This window comes from Ascaphus truei, chromosome 6 (assembly GCF_040206685.1).
Source record: "Ascaphus truei isolate aAscTru1 chromosome 6, aAscTru1.hap1, whole genome shotgun sequence".
Lineage (NCBI taxonomy): Eukaryota > Metazoa > Chordata > Amphibia > Anura > Ascaphidae > Ascaphus > Ascaphus truei.
Genome location: NC_134488.1, coordinates 121,970,994 through 121,991,162, shown reverse-complemented (window position 1 = coordinate 121,991,162; position 20,169 = coordinate 121,970,994). Strand labels below are relative to the sequence as shown.

Here is a 20,169-nt window from a genome sequence, read left to right as displayed (position 1 = left end):
ACCTGCTCCTCACTAAAAGTGCCACCATCTGCACCACTAGTCGAAGCAAGGGCCTGCTCAGTGAGCTCTAATTCCCTTTCAAGATTGCCAATATCCCTCAATATTGCAAGTTGCCTCTTCAGATCAGCAATCTCTGATTCTAAAGAGACCACCTGCTCACACTTCTCACAGCGGTATGCTCCTTGGAACAGCTGCTCCAAGTGCATGTGGCAAGATGTGCATTGAGTGGCATTTTCAATCCTGCTGATTCTAGCAACTATGAAGTTTAGAAGTACTAACAGTAAACTGTACTTCAATAAACTATACCTTGTTTAACTGCTTCCTTGTTCAAACTGCACACACTTTAACCAGCCAGCACTTCAATCAACCACACAGATCAATCAGTACACGCAAGCTCAGGATTCGTTAGAAGCCTCTGTTTAAATAGGGACACCCACCAGGTGTGTTAGGTTATCAATTAACTAATCCCACCCACTGCAGGTGTGTTAGGCCAGCCAATTAACCAACCACATCCACTCTGCCTCAGGCAGGAGAAAGGGAAAAAAAGTTACAGGCTTCAAATTACAGCACACTTTAAAAATAGATTAACCCACTGCACACTCCCCAAAAACAGCCACCCCTGCTAGTATACCCAGTACTTCCCTTTCCTTCTGGTTCTAACTGCACACACTTTAACCAGCCAGCACTTCAATCAACCACACAGATCAATCAGTACACGCAAGCAAGTCTTAAAATTACTAGAGGTCAAGTCGGTTCGGACATCGGTCTACCATTCACAGACTGACGGATTGGTGGAAAGATTTAACCGAACTCTAAAAGGGATGCCGAGGAAATTGTAGATTCAGAGAAGAGAGCCTGGGATGAACTTCTCCCTTTTCTGCTGTTTGCAGTGCGGGAAGTTCCCCAGGCCTCCACGGGATTCTCTCCATTTGAACTTCTGTATGGCCGCCAACCCCGGGGTATCCTAGACCTCCTAAAGGAGTCTTGGGAGGAACAGTGGTCCCCTTCTAAGAATTCCCTGCAAATATACTAGACCTTAGGAAGCGCCTAGATGTGGTCGGCCATTTTGCTAGGGAGAATCTTAGATCAGCCCAGGACAGTCAGGAGAGACATTACAATCAGAATGCTCGCATGAGAGTGTTGAGACCAGGTGATGTTATTATTACCTAGTTGCGAGAGTAAACTCCTGGCCAAATGGCAGGGCCCATTCGAAGTACTCCGCCGCACGGGTGATGTGGATTATGAGATCGCTCAACCAGGGTCCAGGAAGGGTAAACAAATTTACCATGTGAACTTGCTGGAACCCTGGAAGATGCAGCGGTCTCTATTCATCCACCCGGTGGGGGAGGAAACGGACTTAGGTCCTCAGCCTCCACGGGAGAACATTGTGAGTGACGATAAAATCCCAATGGGTAAACAGTTGTCCTCTGAACAAAAAGGGGACATGTTAGCAATAATTACACAATTCCATGATGTTTTTTCTGATTTACCAGGGCAAACTAACTTAATTTCACATGCGATCGAGACAGCACCTGGGGTAAAAGTATGTTCCGGTCCTTATAGGTTGCCTGAAAGTCGTAGGGCCCTGGTAGAGAAAGAGGTACAAGAAATGTTACACTTAGGAGTGATTGAGGAATCATGCAGTGAGTGGTGTAGTCCATTAGTTATGGTCCCTAAACCCTATGGGAAGGTAAGATTTTGTATGGACCTCCGAAAGGTCAATGCAGTATCCAAATTTGACGCATATCCGATGCCAAGGGTGGACGAATTAATTGACGCCCTTGGTAACGCAGAATATATATCCATGCTGGACTTAACAAAAGGATACTGGCAAATACCCTTAGAGGAAAAGTCCAAGTGCAAAACAGCCTTTTCCACTCCCATGAGTTTATACCAGTTTGTGACAATGCCATTTGGACTGCATGGAGCCCCAGCCACATTTCAGAGACTCATGGATAAGGTGCTGAGACCCCATAGGACTTATGCCGCAGCCTACCTAGATGACATTGTCATTTATAGTAAACACTGGCGGGCCCATCTAAATAGGCTGAAAGCGGTCCTCAAATCTCTAAGAGAGGCAGGGCTCACTACCAACCCTAAGAAATGTACCTTGGGTAAGGCGGAAACCAAATACTTTGGGTATGCAGTGGGAGGTGGAAAAGTAAGGCCACTAGCCGACAAGGTAGTTGCCCTGAAAGAAGTTCCGACCCCCCAAACAAAAACGCAGGTACGCTCTCTGCTGGGTTTAGCAGGATACTTCTGGCTGTTCATCCCCAACTACTCGAAAGTGGCAGCCCCTTTAACGGACCTCACAAAAAAATGTTCCCCTACACAAGTGGTATGGCCAAGGGAGTGTCAGAGAGCCTTTGAGGACATAAAAAGGTGTCTATCAGAGAGTCCCGTCCTTAGAAGCCCAGACTTCAACAGGCCTTTTGTAGTGCAAACGGATGCATCAGAGATAGGGCTAGGGGCAGTGTTGTCACAACAGTTTGATGGAGGAAGTGACGTCAGTCACGAAACGCGTAGGGTCAGAGGTCACGGCACCTTGGAGAGAGCTGGAGTTTAGAGCGTGTCAGACCTGTGAAGCAGTGTCATCGCGAGAGAGGCTGTATTGAATGAGTGCAGCTGCGTGTGCCTTCCCTTCCCCTGTATCCATTTTGGAGAGCCTTCTGAAGCATGAGGGAAACGGGACGAACACTCCACATCGGGGAATCCACGAAAAACCCTCTGTGCAATCGACATCTGTTTATGCTTGGTTTTTACACGCCTACAAACTCCGGTCCTGTTGTAAGTAGGGTTTTGGGTTTTAACCCCTTGATGACCTGCTACAGCAGGCTCCTTTGTTTTAATAAATAGTTATTTTATTTTCAGCTGTTGTGTTAAGTGTTATGTTCCCTGTGATGTGTTTTGTGTTGTCTGTCTGATTTTAACTATTACAAGTTACACTATGATTTTCTTTTTTGTCTTTGTCTCCATGTTACGGACCCCTGGATTGGAGATCTTCTTTTAATTGGACCACCTGAATTTTTTCCCCTTCTATTATTGGACTTCATTTGGGACTTATTGGATATTTCATTATGGGCGCTGGTTTGTATCTATTCTTTACCTGGCAGGAGTCTATTTTACTCTGGTGACGGACCATGCTCCACTGAAGTGCTTAAATAGTATGAAAGATTCCAATGCTAGATTAATTAGGTGGTACTGTATATGGCCCTCCAACCCTTCTCATTTGAGATTCAGCACAGGCCGGGAAAAAGAACGCAAATGCTGATTTCTTTTCTAGAGAAGGTGTGGATGGTCGGGCTTCAGCCGTGCGTAGCCCAAGCCACACACTAACAGGGGAGGAATGTGAAAGGGTAAATAAAAGCCACCAGCTATATGCCTGGCAGACATATGTTTAGTCTGCAGTGCAGCAGTGATGAGGTTAACTTCAGCTTGGAAGCTCATGGCAATTAGTTGGATCCCAGCTGCCTAATCAAGGTGTGTTAAAAACCCCAGGATGTGCACACATGCTGGCCAGCTGGTCAGGAGACAGGAGTGAGTTACTGAAGAGATTACTGATATAAGGTCTGTTTGCAAAGTACAGGGTTTATGAACTGTTGTGCCCTGTATGCTGAAGAGAAACTGCTTTGTTTGCCATGCTGAAGAGAACCTGTTTTGTTTGCCATGCTGAAGATAAGCTATTTTGTTTTGTCTGCTGAAGAGAAGCTATTTTGTTTTGTGTGCTGTATGTTTTTTAAGGCTAACTAAATAAGCCTTGTCAAGATACCCCGCGTGTGTAGTTGCATGTACCCTGCAACACATGGGCATATCAACTCATGCAAACTTTTGGGACTCTGCTGTACAGAGGGATACGGGCTTCATGCCACATCAGGTATGTGAGTATTCTACCACTATTGTTTTAGGAGTTCCTTTCTTTGTAAAGCTCTGCGTTTACTGATGGAGCGATATTAATAAAAATATACACACATGTTATGTATTCTCTTTATCTACGTTCTATGTTTTATACCTATTGCTCAGCGCCTCCACTATAACTATATATAATGCCTCTGTATTTCCTTCTTGCATTACTGTGTGACACTAACAACTTACAGAACACTGTGTTACATGTGCGCTTTTAGTTATTTCATGTATTGTGCTCTGTATAAATGATCTTACCATATCAGCTTTTATTATAACCTGAGTGGTCCTAATAGCTTGCACACTTTATAAGCATCAGTTAGCCATTAAAGTTAAAATAAGATACCTACTTTTTTTTATTTTATTACAGAAGATAATTTTTGTCATTAAACTCTACTTACCAGCACAGCATCATAGCATCATAATAATAATTATTATAATAATTATTATTCAATCATCATCCTTGTTCTTTCTCCTGTTTTTGTCCTTACCATCTCTTAATATATCTGTGCTATGCTCTTGGTACAGTACTTGTGATTCCCTCTTTTGTTTTATTCTCTATTATAAATTCCTGAATTATTGATACACCTTCTATACTAAACCTCTGTTAAGATTTATAGTGATATTATCCCTTTCTTTGCCCCATTAATAAATGTGTTGTACTCACGACAGTCAGACGGTGTCCTCCAATCATAAATTGTAACCCATTGTTTCATGCAAGTGCTGGCATAGGCCTCAAGTGCTTGGCAGAGAATTACTTTGGCACCATCGTTCATACAGAGATCATAGAGGCAACTGTCAAAGAAGTTATCGGGATTGACTTTTGAGGGGCATTCACTGAAAGGTCCATTAGTGTCTTTTACTATGAGACCACAGTATTGCTCTCCTCCATACTGATTCTTTTTACTTTCTTCACAGGTTGGACACGTCCCAGGGACAAGGCATACGTCCCTGCAGAATGGATCACGGTCATAAACTTTCCAGGATCCTGCCCAGTCTACAATGGAGGTAATTTGGGTACCATTGGGTGATCTCTGGTCATCACTAGGATTTTGGTTGAAGTTTCCACAGAGACCAGATGTGGTGTTATAGTAGCTGCTGGGGACAATGATCACAACATGCCAGTTCCACTCATAAGTGACAATAAGGCCAAAATTAGTTTCCACAATCGCAGTAATACCACTTTGGCTGACATTCACCTTCCCGTCTTCCAGACTGATCGGCAGATTTGTTAATGCTCTATTGACCTGTACAGAAAAGTGAGGATTTATTGAAAAGAGTGGTCTCTCATATATCTCAAATTCAACATTTAATATGTTCTAGCACTCTTAATAATTTAAAGTTCTTTGAATACTTCAATAGGCTTTGACTGTGGTAAAAAGTAAATTGGGGTGAAATATGGGCCTTTCAAAATTAGTTTATCTATTTTTTTCCACATATGGACCATGGAGTGCGACTTTTACTATATGTTTTAATCCTAAAACCAATCTTGCTTAGTACCCTAATTTTTGGAATTCTTCCGAGTAGCGTTCACAAACCTCCCTCCCTTCCTTATCATCGGTGTTAGATTCAGCTTTTCATGGAAGTATTGACTACTGTTACAATATATTTACTTTCACTTCTTGCTACTGAGTTGAGGTCCCTAAGGCACTTTCATTTACTTCTACCATTTTATGTATGTCCCCCACCACTTAAGCTCTTTAATGTTTAAATTTATTTTCGATGCTCAAATACTTGTGCTGCATTATCATTCCCTCATACAATATAATTGTCTGTGCAGCTGTATTGTTAAGCTCTAGATACATGAATAACACTGTATAAAATAAAACAATAATTTTACTGGAGGAACAGTCGTTAGAACAACTTACTCGTATTTTCCCAAACTCCCTAGTTTGGATGGTGATATTGGTGTTATAGACCCGTATGGTTACCAGCCTGACATATGAGACTGCTTGACTACCCCTGTTATAGTTTTTGGTTTCAACATGGAATGGCACCAGGCTCTTGTCTTCACCACTGGACTTAGCGAGGACATAAGTGCACGTGCCCTGGAAGTCAAAGTCAAGTAAATCAAAGGTGTGATAATGGGAATTCCCCCAGGCCCAGCAGGTGCCTGTGTAATCTGGCACACAAACGGCTCGTCCATTTTGGAGTTTGCAGGTCTCCTTCAAACGGCAGTTCTTGGACTTGCAGGTTTCTGCAAATTCAGAAGAATGTTCAGTTTAGATGAGCAATCAATTGAAGTCAATATGGTGAACAGAGACCAATTGTTTCCACTGAGTGGAACTGAGTTGTTATTGGATTGGAAGGATCTACCGTAGCTTAGGTTTAGTAGTAAAATAGTCCAGCTAGGATGTAAACAGCCAGTAAGGAAGAGAAGACAGGATGAAGAACAATAAATAGATGAAGGGAAATGATACTGTGTTTATCAAGCTCACTCCATTAGCTTGCAGGATATCATTGGTATATTGTATGTTTGGTACATTAATGTCTAAGGCAAATTCATCTACAGTACTGTACGTCATTACTTTCATGCAGATTAGTCAGTTCAGATACTTTAGCATGCTAAAACATTATGAAAAAACTGTCAAAATTAACGTCTAAGCAGAGATATGACAGCTAGGAAAAAGGTAGATAGTAGAAACTTTGAACAAAACAGGGACGTTCCCAGCACTCAATAAGGATGCAACGAAAAATTGTAAGGCTAAGCCAAATCGAGTTTAATATCGTGAAATTTGTGTAGGCATAAGCACACTGACATTTGTAGATTGGTGAAATGTGTATTATTCACACCAGGATAAAGTGTGGATAACGTGTGTAGTAAAACAACTAGAAGGAATGCAACACGAGTGGAAACTTTGTTTCAGAACCAGGACTGAGCAGTCATATGAGTTTTTGAAGCTCTTGCTCACTCACCAGTGTTGATACATGCCCTCACTCCATCCAGAATCTGACACCTCTCGCCTGGAGCGCAGCTATTATTACGGCATCTCAGTCCTAAGGTTGGGTTGCAAGTACATACACGACTGCAGTCATCATTCAGCACTGTTTCGTTAGGCTGCGGAGAGAAGGGCAGGAATGAGAGACGTGCAGGAACAGGAAAAGCCTATACTTTGTAACCTATATCACGTAGTAATGGCCAAAGCAGTGTAGCCATATACTGTAGCCCTGGCTACTAAAATTCTCTGCTCTAACATATAAGCCCTGGTACCAGTGCAGGCAGTGTTAGGGTTAAGCACTTGCTTTCTTGCTGCAGTAAGTTAAGCTCCAGTAGTGACAGGGTGGACCCATGACCGAGGTGCTGTCCACCTACCGGGGCTAAAATCTGGGACCCTCCCCTGGTAATAAAAAGGAGTTACAGCTCAAATTATGTGGTTGTTGGAGCCAGGGCTCTGGTTCTGTCTTCCCTTCCCTCCCTCAGGGTAGTGGGAGCGTATTCCCCTTTTCCCATCAGGGGGTAAGGGCGCTAAGGAGGGGGTTTTGGGGCCTTAAGCCCCTTGCGTCTGCTCCAGGGACTAGGAGAGAATATGGAAGATCTATATGCTGTGAGACCAATAAAGACCCAGTTTGTTTTATTCTGCCTGAGTATGAAGTTAAACTCTGATGGTCAAATATCGCTCAAACCCAAATATACATGGTGTAAAAAAAAAAGTACACCCTCTTTGAATTCTATGGGTTTACATATTAGGACATAATAACAATCCTTCCATAGCAGGTCTTAAAATTAGGTAAATACAACCTCAGATGAACAACACATGTTACACCGTGTCATGATTTATTTTAACAAAAATATCACTAAGGTCTATTAGCCACATACATAAATATATGCAGATATGACATAACAATTAGAGCAGAGTTAATTACTTAATTAAGTGTTCATTAGCAAAATCATGCCTGTTAATTGCTCCTAAGGATGGAATTTAGAGAGTACAGGGTTATTATCAACTTAGAATTGTGAAAACCTTTTTAGTGCTGAATGATTTAGACTTATCCTTATAGGGTAAACAAATGGTAATTTAAATCCTCCAATGCATAGTGGATTTAATGTGTAGGTCAGAGGTGGCCAACTCCAGTCCTCAAGGGCCACCAATAGGTCAGGATTTCAGGATATCCCTGCTTCAGCACAGGTGGCAGCCATAATGACTGACACTGATTGTACTGAAGCAGGGCTATCCTGAACACCTGACCTTATGGTGGCCGTTAAGGACTGGAGTTGGCCACCACTAGTTTAGAGCTTAGAGTTGGTTGCCATACCTTGTAATACTGTCCATTGTCGAAGCAACCACATTCCTGAAGAGGTATGCAACCCTCTCCATCAAATAAGTACCCTACATCACACTCACAGCCCTCCGCACAGGTGGTGGGGCAGTTACATGGGTCAGTAAGCGCAGCACAGCTATCAGAGCAGAGGTCCGCACATTGGCTGTAGTGACTGTGAGGGGGACACTTCATTGCTGAAAGGAATAGAGAGAGGATTATTGGAGGACATAGCGAGGGAGAAGGATTTGAGAAGAACAGGCAGAAGAAGGAATGTAATTACCAAAGGATGAGAGATGGATTAAGAACAGAAGAAAATACTATAGAATTGTAGAGATAATAACAAGGATTCACAGAGAAATAAATATGTAGGAAGTGGAAATAACTCATAATAGGTGTCTTATATTTTATCTCAGGTGAGTAAATTAATTATTCATCCCTCAACTCCCCCCCCCCCCCCCCAAGTTGTGTATGGAGTTTCTGTCCCATTGAGGAATAGAAGCTCTCTAACTTATAAACATACAACTGTAGATTTTGTGAAGGAGTTCCTGCTCAGATCCCTGCCGTGTAACATGACAATACAGCAACAATACGTTCATGATGGGATTATCACTATTATCATCAGAAACCTGACCTGATGCTGATAATTTCCACCGTTACAGCAAAATTTCATGATGGTGGCAGTTGTAAGTTTCAATTATAGCTAAATTGGATCTTTAATTCCCTGTTCATACAACATTTCTGATATGATGAGAAATAATAGAATAATGTATGCATGTATGTCTTTATTTATATAGCACCATTAATGTACATAGTGCTTCATAGTAGTAATACACACGACAATCAAATAAATAACAAATAATATAAATAAGACATAATGGGAAAAAGTGCTTCAGACATAAAAGTAACATTTTGGTAAAGGAGTCCCTGCTCCGAAGAGCTTATAATCTAATTGGTAGGTAGAAAGAACATACAGCAACAGTAGGATGGCATTCTGGTAAGTGCGTCTGCAAGGAGCAAAGCTTTATGTATCAGGTGTATAGTATTAGCCACGAAGCTAAGCAGGTGGGTCTTAACGGTGGATAGAGAGGGTGCTTGTCTGTTATTGAGGGGAAGGGCATTCCAGAGGTGTGGGTCAGTCAGTGAGAAAGGTTTAAGACAGGAGAGGGCTTTAAATACAAAGGGGGTAGAGAGAAAACATCCTTGAGCAGAATGCAAGAGTCGGGATGGTGCATAGCGAGAAATTAGGCCTGAGATGTAATGAGGGGCAGAAGATAGTAAAGCTTTAAAAGTGAGGAGGAGAATTGAGTGTGAGATGCAGGGTTTGATAGGAAGCCAGGAGATTGATTTCAGCAGTGGAGACTCTGAGACAGATTTAGGAAAAAGTAGAGTGATTCTTGCAGCAACTGTTAGGATAGATTGTAGGGGAGACACGTGAGAGGCACTCTCTCTCTCTCTCTCTCTCTCTCTCTCTCTCGGTTAAATAATTTTGTTACTGCTGCGGCCAGCTTAATTCTAACATTTGCCCATAATTGTCCGGGACTTGGCCAGCATCTTCCCCGCATCTTCCCCTCCCCTCGCACGCATCTTCCCCTCCCCTCGCACGCATCTTCCCCTCCCCTCGTGACCCCCTGGCTGCTCCGCCTCTGCTTCGCACATCTTCCGCGCATCTTCCCCTTACCCTGCTTACCCCTTCAACCTTCGGGGATGCCGGGGAACCCTGGCACGTGTGACCGGCGCTACAGTGACGCGCGGCACGCGCCAGGAAAAAAAAAACCAGCCGCGTCTGCCCGCACATTGCGGTGGCGGCCGCAGGAGAATAAAGGCGGCCGCCACGGTATTACTAAATATTACTTATGTAGGTTAGTGTTTTGACTTATGTTATTGTTCAATTATTATTAGTCGTTAATTGATTCTTCTTTTTCCTTTCCCCTTTCTCTCCCTTTTTCGCCCTTTCCCTCCCTTTCTCCTTCCTTTTCCCTCCACCCCCTTATTCCTTCTTTCCCCCTCATCTTCCATTCCCCTCTATTTCCCATTCCCACTGTTTCACATTTGTTTCTCTTCTCTTTCAACTAGAGTCTAGTCCTATAAAATAACCATCCATTATAAGGTTTTACTGTGCATAATAAAAAATATAAAATGTAATATTAATATTATTAATTTATATTATATGATTATGTATCAATAGGAAACATTCATAGAAATAGATGCAAGATAAAAGAACAGAGTTCGATAATAGTGCTCTAATGACCCTAGGTTATAAACATGTTATCAGTCACAGTTTCTTGATTGAAGAGGAATAATCAAACGGGTGTGGTAATATACAGGTAAGTACTTAGGTATATAGGTGGGCGTACAATATTGATATATATGTAATGTCCTGGTGAGTGTTGTAAATGGAGATAGATAAGCTCCACCACATCACTCCCAATGTGGACCAAATCTTGAAACGCCTATGGACACCTGTAGTTTACCTCCCAATGCTATGGTAGTGTTCAGTAACTCACGTGAACCGTTCCCGTTTTCTTCTTGTAAGCGTGCTTCTGCGGGGTTGAGTAGAATGTCAGGTATCCACAAGAAGCGGCAATGCAGAGCACAGTGGAACAATAGGACTTCACAGGATTCCAACAGTGTAGTTAAAAAGTTCTTTATTGGTACATCATGGTGCAGACAGGGATGGGGACAAAAATCTCCTTCTCTTACGCGTTTCACGTCTGTGCGGCGCTTCGTCAGAGAGTGGAGATAGGTGTGCTGTGTTCCTCCTCTTATTGAGAATGCTGAGTGCCGGAAATTGCACTCAGCCGCCCTAACCGAAAACCGGAAGTGACGCGACCTCACCCGAACACCGGAAATGACGTAACGCAATGTATGCGGTTCAGTATTTGTTTACAAATCCCCCATGTTGTCATGGTGATTATTGCGTCATCTCCTGTTATGGAACGGGAGGGGAGGAGGGAGAGGAATAATATTCAGAAGGGAACACAGCACAGATACCTCGCTAGACAACTAATTACACTAAAAGACGCAAGATATAGTAAAAACAAGTGTTAGTATAAAACAGTTCATCAGAGGACAAATCAGAAGATATATAATAATAGTAATATATGTAGATGTATTTCTTCTTAAATACAATGGAATACTTTCATTCTTGAACGAACAATATATAGTATATAGTATGTATATTGGAAGGACGATCCGTCCACTGAAAATTAGAATTTCAGAACATCTACGTTCAATAAAAAAGAATGACTTAAATCTACCTGTATCAAAACATTTTCACGATTGCCCTCAGGGCTCAATCGATACATTCACATTTAATGCCCTGTAACATATCCCTAAACACATTAGGGGAGGAAATAGAGAAGGCAATCTCAATAAAAGAGAAATGTTTTGGATTTATACCCTCGGGTCATTATCACCCGGGGATATAAATACTGATTGGGAGCGTAAACATTTCTTATGACAATAATTGTGTATAAACTGTAAATTATAATTATGATGTATACATGCTTATGAACTTGTACATCATTTAATTAATACTCATATGGTTATTAATTCAGTAACCTAATAATGCAAATTCAGACTCTCTTCTCATGTGTGGTTTCATATGTTCTTTTGTCTTGTATACATGTTTTTTCATTAATATATGCATTATTCATACTATATGTATGATATAAATTTTTGTGCCATTACATGTTGGGTTTTGTTCATTCAAGAATGAAAGTATTCTATTGTAGTTAAGAAGAAATACATCTACATATATTACTATTATTATATATCTTCTGATTTGTCCTCTGATGAACTGTTTTATACTAACACTTGTTTTTACTATATCTTTTAGTGTAATTAGTTGTCTAGCGAGGTATCTGTGCTGTGTTCCCTTCTGAATATTATTCCTCTCCCTCCTCCCCTACCGTTCCATAACAGGAGATGATGCAATAATCACCATGACAACATGGGGGATTTGTAAACAAATACTGAACCGCATACATTGCGTTACGTCATTTCCGGTGTTCGGGTGAGGTCGCGTCACTTCCGGTTTTCGGTTAGGGCGGCTGAGTGCAATTTCCGGCACTCAGCATTCTCAATAAGAGGAGGAACACAGCACACCTATCTCCACTCTCTGACGAAGCGCCGCACAGGCGTGAAACGCGTAAGAGAAGGAGATTTTTGTCCCCATCCCTGTCTGCACCATGATGTACCAATAAAGAACTTTTTAACTACACTGCTGGAATCCTGTGAAGTCCTATTGTTCCGCTGTGCTCTGCATTGCCGCTTCTTGTGGATACCTGACATTCGTATGTAACGGGTATTCCCCCCCCCCAATCGCAGATCTGATGTGGGTGCAAGGAACATACGGTGTTACCATAGGTGTGGTGCATTACCTGTTGGCTCGCAGGAGGGCTGAGCTTCCGACACGGGGAACCTGGGGCAATTATACTAGGGGTAACCACTTACTCAATTCAGCGCCTCCACCTGCGATGGCTCCCACCAGAGGGGGAGTGGTTCCTCGCAGGACAATACAATAATCACATACACGGGAATATATATATTAACGAGTGACTTTACTAACAAGCAATATAACATATCACGCAATACCTTTATATAACCTGTGTCCCTCTCTAAAGGAGACACCTACGGCGTCGCGCAGGACGCTTCCCCAACACCAGGTGATCCCACCCAGTGTCCCGAGAATCCCACCCAATGTCCCGCACTCTTGGAGAGAACGTCGGTGACTGCGCAGTCACAGTTACACTAAGGGGCCCGTTGGTGCACTTATGACTGTATGGTACCTGCCGAGCACTCCGGTACTCGGATCAGCAACTGGCTTCGCAAAGGGTCAGACGTGTGATGAATCCGTCTGATCCTCCAACCGAACTCATTTGTACGCAGACCGCCAGGGCGGTCTCCCTCTGGAATAGTCTCTGCGGACCCCAACGTGGGTCCGAACCGCTTTACAGGAACCGCAGCGTCCGCTGAGTCCCTAACTAACACTTGGTACTAACGTGACAGGAACCCTAACCTAGGGCCTGTCCCTGTGGTACCGCAACCTAAAGTGGCTTTGGGGAAAACTCCTAGAGGCCTACCGGGGTTAATAACCTGCCCCACTCCCCTAACTCTTCCCAGCCTTGACTGTACTTACTAAGACCTAACGAGTCCCAGCGCCTACAGCAGCAAGCTGTAGCTCACTGGATGCTGCAGCCAACGTGCTGCGCAACAAGGTGCCTGCCTGTCAGACCTCACAGCACTAACAGCCGTGACTCTGACAAGGCAGCACTCTACACTAAGGGCAGCGTCCCTATCTTGGGCCTCCCTAAGCATTTACCCACTAAACTAGTGGGGAGTTGGGGCCTACCTGGGGTGTAGGTACCTATATGGGGCAGGAGCTGCACTCGCTCCCCGCACCCTTCCTTCCCTCACAGCTCCCTGACTCCAACTCTCTGTAACCTTTCTTTCCCAGCTCCCACTAATGTAAGTGGCAGGGTCCCTAACCTGAGGGCTGTCCCTGGCAACACTCACCTTACTGGGGAGCTGAGCTATCTCGGGCCCTGGGGGTGCTGGCCTAGTACAGGGAGTCCCTGACTCCTGTACCCTACCTCCTTCCCTGGGCTGCTCCGGTCTCTGACTGCCCAACGTGCTGCAACTGACAAAAACCCTGTCTGAACACAACATTGTTGCAACTCTGCAGCATGAGAATCTGCCAGCTCTATTGGCTTCAATGCTGCCTGTGACAAGGGTGGAAGTGCAGTCCCCAGAGACTGCTGGGAATTGTAGTCCTTGGCAAAGCTCTTTTCTATGGGGACCGCGTGCGCGATCTTTACTGCGCATGGGCGAAGCTCGCGCCAAAACCAAGAGGGCGGTGCCCGCCGGGAGAAGTCGCCGTCCCCTTCCCCCACTGCCACAGGAGTAAGGCAGGGGGCAAAGGAAAATCAGGGGAACCGGGGGTGACCCCCTTACACGTAGAAATAGATTTCACCATAAGGCGGTTATTTCTGAATGAAGTTCAATTTGGAAAACACTTAATTATAGTTATAATTGTTGTTTTTAACCTTCATTTTGTGCTTTAATGTTGATTTTCTGTTTACCTTTCTTTCCTTATTCTCAGTCTAAATTGTAATCTAGAAGTATTGTTGAGATAAGGGGAGATGCTTTTTGAGTAACTTTATATTTTGTCCTTTGTTTTTTGTGAGCTGTCAAGTGTTTCTTATTACAGGATTTGTATGTTTTTGGTTATCTTGCAGCCATGGAGACAGTACTGCTGTGCTGTTAGATTTTCTTCTCCTTGAGATAGGTTATATGGGCGCGCACCAATTAGAGCGCATACGCATGACTTTATAAATCATGTCATCCTTCGGCTGTTTGCCAAATCTTTTGCCCGGCCCCCAGCTATGTTAATTACTCTGGGATTCAGACGTGTTGCGATGCCCTGTGGCTCGCGCGGGCTTCATGAGGTCACCACATGTCTTTTTTGGCGCCAAATGTTTAAATGTTAATTAATTGAATTGTGTATATATAGGATATGCTGATTATATCGCCATACTGCTTGATAAAGCACGAGGGAAGTGCAAAACGCGTAAAGGGGGTCTGCACACCTCCTGTGGGTGATGTTTTTTATTATTTAATCAAGATTTTTCTTATACTTCTTCTAACCTGGCTCCCTTTTGGCTTTGTGCTGCTTTTCTCTTTTATGCATCTGGACTTGCTCACTTGCAGCTGATCACGCCGACAAGAACAGAAATAGGCTCTAGGAGTGGGTAAGGATTTCCAAGTTTTCTACAGAAGAATCTACTGAACAAAGTGGTAATGTGAGCAACTACTGGATTCTCTATTGAAGATTACAGGCATACCCCGCATTAACGTACGCAATGGGACCGGAGCACGTATGTAAAGCGAAAATGTACTTAAAGTGAAGCACTACCTTTTCCCCACTTATCGATGCATGTACTGTACTGCAATCGTCCTATACATGCATAACTGATGTAAATAACGCATTTGTAACAGTCTCAATAGTCTCCCCACTTGCGCACAGCTTTGGTACAGGTAGGGAGCTGGTATTGCTGTTCAGGACGTGCTGACAGGCGCATGCGCGAGCTGCCGTTTGCCTATTGGGCAATATGTCCTTACTCGCGAGTGTACTTAAAGTGAGTGTCCTTAAAGCAGGGTATGCCTGTATTAGATGATGCACTCCCAATGAGGCAACAGTGTTAACGGTTATCCTACTTCATTGTTTCCTTCAGGGAATCCCTATTAATCAACACAGGACATCTCATGTATTATAACAAATTACACACTCCATACAAGAGTACATCTATCTTCTGATTCATTTATTCCTCATTATTGATTTTCTCAGTCCTATTACTATTTTGAGCACCCATAAACTACTGTCATACCGAGTCTTTACTTTCATTTACTCTTTACTTACAGCAAACGGCTTCATTCCTCCATCGTAGGTCTGTTACCCCAGCTCCCTGGCAAGCATGAGCATAGACTGCAATACTGTTGCACAGCATGGTGGTGTCTCCATCTCGCTGGCATAGGGCAAAGGTACAGTGACTCTGGTAAGGAGCAGGGTCCACCCTGGAATGGCATTTTACAAATGGACCAGTGGTGGCACTCATCATGCCACAGTAATTGTCCCGAGAAAATACGTCATTGTTTGTCCCTTGGCAGTTTGGGCAGGGGTTCTCTGCCCCACCGCAACCAATTTCACAGATCTCTCCTTTGTTTGGTGATTTCCACGTTTCTACAAAAGTGATTACATCACTTGGTGTTGGACCTAAATCATCCTGGGCATTCCCATTATAGTTACCACACAGGCCACATGTCCTGCTCCTGTAGTTTGCCGGAACAGTGACTGTGACATGGTAAGTAAGGTCATAAATCACCTGCAGGCCAAAATCAGTTTCTATGCGAATGCCTTGACCATAGCTCTCAACATGGATTTTGTCAGACATTAATGTAGCTGGCAGGCGGACATTGGCTTCATTTACCTGGAAAAGGAGAAGACCCACATGGAAAGATAAAGTGAGAAAAAGGCTAACAGAAATAGTACAAATTAGGTGAAGTAACTCTTAGGGGGAGGCAGAGCTGTGACTATATAATGACATTAGCTACAGTTGGTTGTACAGGATGACCAGTGGAAGAAAAAAGGTGGCAAATAGAATTGGGGTGGAAGAAAGACTTGATGGAAAGAGTGATGTATAACTACACATAGAGAGGAATGTTTTCCCAGTCACTTCAGTATTCAGAGATCAGGGGGACATTACCTGGACAACTCCTCTTTGGTTGCGTCTCAGGACGAGGCTTAGGTTATATATCTCCACAGTAACACGCTTCGTCACTATAGCAGCAGTCCCAAATCTTTCAATCTGCATTTTGACACTGAAATATGTCAAGTTACTTTTTGTTATTGAAACACTATTGTTGCAGCTCTGAGACAGTATATAAGTGCACATTCCTTGGTGGCTATAGTCTCGTCCATCAAAAGTCTTATAATGATTGTCTCCAGAAGCAGAGCAGATAGCTGATTTCATAGGATAGCACCCGCGTACCCCCTTCTGTATACGACATTCCTCATTGGGAGAACAGGAGGATGGGGAGCAGATTACACTTCCACCTTTACTGCAGGTGCATCTTTCTGCACACGTCTCCCCAACATAAAAGATCTCCCCAACTGTGTGGTAGGCTCCTCTGTAAATACACCCACATTGTGAGAGGGGAACACACGCGTCTCCACTGAGAACAAATCCATCATCACAAACACAACCCTCCCTGCAAAGGGAGTCACAGCCAACTGGTGAAGTGAGGCCATTGCAGGTGACTGGGCAGCCATTAGCACAGATCTCATAGTGACTGTGACTGGGGCAGAGATTGGCTGGAAGAGAACACATATAGAAATACATTATTATAAAATATTATACTATTCACACGTTTCTGGGTTTTACAAGCTCTTTTCTTTTGCCCGTAACAAGTTATGGATATTATTTAGATTTTGTATGCAGAAAGAGTTGAATGAAATAAAGTATGCTCTGTGCATGTATCGATTTGCTATTTGTTTCTATCATTAGAGAGTATGATGAAATCTGTTTAATTCATCATACTTTGCCTATCAAACTTAATTTCCTAGGAGTAAAGTACTTTCCAATTCATATCCCCATTTCTATGACCATTGCCCAATTATAGTATACAGGAGAAAAACACAAACCTAAGATAATCAGTTTATATTAATAACATAACATTATTATAACATTATAAATTAATAATTATAACATTATTCATGATTATGGAATGAGATGAGGTTCTCCACGATCAAAAGGGATTATTGTTTGCAGGAGCAGATATTTACGGTTTATCATTATTTCCTTGTTGACATTTGTGGGTGCACATGAATCTATAAATGTTCTAAAGAGGTATTTTATTTATTGTGCAACAATCACTGGCTAGTGATCTGTATAATCTAATTTTATTCTGCATATTCTACTACTAGTTCTTTGCATGTAGTCATTCCATTTGCTTAATCTAGGTCCCTTTGCAACATTAAGATTATAGTTATAAAACATAGATGCTGTGACCACCACAGACCCTTGCAAGCTGTGTTACTTAATCAAGCATTACTCTTTTTATTTCATTCCTCAAACGCCTTCCTCAATCTCCTGTAACTTACGGCAGAATTCTTTGCTCCTCCAGGGATGGACAGTTCCCGCAACAATCTGGCATGCCAGGACATATGATGCTAAAACTGGGCAGAATATGGTCTGACGCTGCTTCATTAAACAGTAGTCATATGCGCAGCTCTTGAAGTATCCTTCAGGATCCACTAGCTTGTGGCAATCACGGAATGGTCCTTCAGGCCCTAATAGGACCCCGCATCCACTAGCTTCATCCCTCTGTCGCTTCTCCTGTTCTGCCAAACCAACACAATGTGGATTGACCACCGGATCAATACACCCTACAGGATCTCCAACTTTCCATCTTTGAGCAAAGCTAATAACTGATGTTGGGGCTTCATTGCCTAAGGGAATGAAGTCATCACTGGGGTTGCCATTAAAATTGCCACAAAGTCCACCGACCGCTCCAGCATAAGTGCTTGGTAGAGTGACGGTGACAATGCTGGACCAGTCAAAGGTGACAGTGAGTCCGAAGGCAGTAGTCAGCACGGCAGAACTTGGGTTGCGGTACAAAGAGAGACGATCATCAGTGGAGCGGTAGGGCATATGTACCAGCAAACCATCAATCTGTGGGGAAGTGAAAAGAAGAAATAAAGGAAATATTGAAGGTGCGTGGGGAAGAAAGTCTTCTACATGCTGAGATTACTAGGATAGATTGAGCCAATTCTTTGTTTGACTTTTATTTCTTCGATTTGTAGCCTTATTTTCATATTTGAAAAATACAGAATGATAAATAAGAATATACTGTATCTTACAATATGATAACCTTAATACATATGATAGCTTTACCTGTAAGAAAGAGGATTCATACGTGGATAAGGAGGAAATAGGAAGAACAGAGTGTGAAAAGAGCAGCAATTGGTGAATAATGCATTTTATATTTAGATATATATGAGTATACAGAAGAAGCTTGTTCCCAAACAGTAGAATTGTATCTGGTCTCCCTTGAAATCCATTCAAAATTCTTCCAACTTCCTGAACTCTCTCTGCTGGCTTCCTATTAATTTCTGTGTAAACTACACACTTTTCCAACTTTCTTTTAAAGCTCTACACTCCTCTGCACCTCCATATATAATAATAATAGCATGTGCTTGTATAGCGCTGCCAGTTGTACGCAGCAATTTACAGAGACATTTTGCAGGCACAGGTCCCTGCCCTGTGGAGCTTACAATCTATGTTTTTGGTGTCTGAGGCACAGGGAGATAAAGTGACTTGCCCAAGGTCACAAGAGGCCGACACCGGGAATTGAAACAGGCTCCCCTGCTTCAAACTCTCAGTGCCAGTCAGTGTCGTTACTAACTGAGCCACTACCTCATATATCTCAACCCTGATCTCTCGTTACACTCCAACTCACCTCTTATGTTCAATATAAGGTTATTTACTCTTCACAAATCTTACCTTTTAAGCCCTCTCCTGTCTTATACATTTCTCATTAATCTCTCCCTACCTGTGGAACTTCCACTCAATATTTGTCAAGCACCTTCACTTCCCACATTCAAAGCCCCGCGAAAAAGTCACCTCTTAAAAAAAGCAGCTTATTACATTGTGGCCGCCTCTACTATAATAAACTCCAGGTGCCCTTGACCTCCCTGACTGCACTTTGAATAATGCACTTTTACTCCTACTGTGTCTGTAATCCTCCCAACATATCACTTAGATTGTAAGCTCTTTGGGGCAGAATCATATTTTGCCTTATGTTGTCATTTACTTGTTGCACTTACCCACCTTCTTTGTACTATATTTCCATTGTACTGTAATTTTATAAAGCGCTATGTACACTGTTGGTGCTATATCATTAACATTGTACACACATCTAATGAATATTAATGATGTGGCCTTGTGCTGCAACTATCCCATCTAGTAGGCAGAGCCTGTGTATGTTACACATGAATTATTGGTGGGGAAATGTCTGTAGTGATAGTGGAGCTCTTCTCTCCTCTCCCACAAGGAAATGGTGGACCTGTGCATGCTCCTTAATGACATTGTGCCCTCCCATTGGTTAGTCCTTGGCTGGGAGAGGGGTTGAGGGTATGACGCTGGCCCTTGTCCTGGTTACTAGACGCTGCAGCCTGCTTCTCAATCGGAGCTAAGTGCGGGACGCTGCACCCAGCCACCCTTCACAATCACGCTGCCCGCAAGTCCAGAGATGGAAAATACCGGAAACATACATGTACATGTCCGGTATTACCTCTCAGTTTTTACTGGACAGATCGGCAAAATACCGCTCTGTCCGGTTGAAAACTGGACACATGGGAACCCTAGCAACTACAAGTCCCATAGTGTGAGGGAATTGGATTCCAGAGTCTCCAAGTGCTAAAAACTGTCCTGTTGCTGCTATCAGTTT

General features: G+C 43.0%; 1 protein-coding gene and 1 long non-coding RNA gene across 4 annotated transcripts in view; one reads left to right on the top strand and one right to left on the bottom strand.

Annotated features, from left to right (window-relative positions):
* The window catches only part of LOC142497805 (IgGFc-binding protein-like), a 362,065-nt gene that overhangs the window by 20,821 nt on the left and 321,075 nt on the right, over positions 1-20,169 (bottom strand). For both annotated transcript variants that reach the window (XM_075606152.1, XM_075606153.1), the window contains exons 16-22: positions 17,822-18,392; positions 16,425-17,032; positions 15,581-16,148; positions 8,155-8,354; positions 6,817-6,958; positions 5,769-6,097; positions 4,568-5,147 (exon numbers count right to left, since the gene is read on the bottom strand). In XM_075606152.1, the coding sequence (XP_075462267.1) occupies positions 4,568-5,147; positions 5,769-6,097; positions 6,817-6,958; positions 8,155-8,354; positions 15,581-16,148; positions 16,425-17,032; positions 17,822-18,392 (2,998 nt within the window). The remainder of the gene's footprint in view (positions 1-4,567; positions 5,148-5,768; positions 6,098-6,816; positions 6,959-8,154; positions 8,355-15,580; positions 16,149-16,424; positions 17,033-17,821; positions 18,393-20,169) is intronic.
* LOC142497810 (uncharacterized) overlaps positions 1-20,169 on the top strand; it is a 129,708-nt gene that overhangs the window by 41,177 nt on the left and 68,362 nt on the right. The window contains exons 3-4 of one of the 2 annotated variants that reach the window (XR_012802324.1): positions 4,819-4,908; positions 10,346-10,484. This is a non-coding gene — a long non-coding RNA (uncharacterized LOC142497810). The remainder of the gene's footprint in view (positions 1-4,818; positions 4,909-10,345; positions 10,485-20,169) is intronic. The other variant, XR_012802325.1, reaches the window with a different exon arrangement.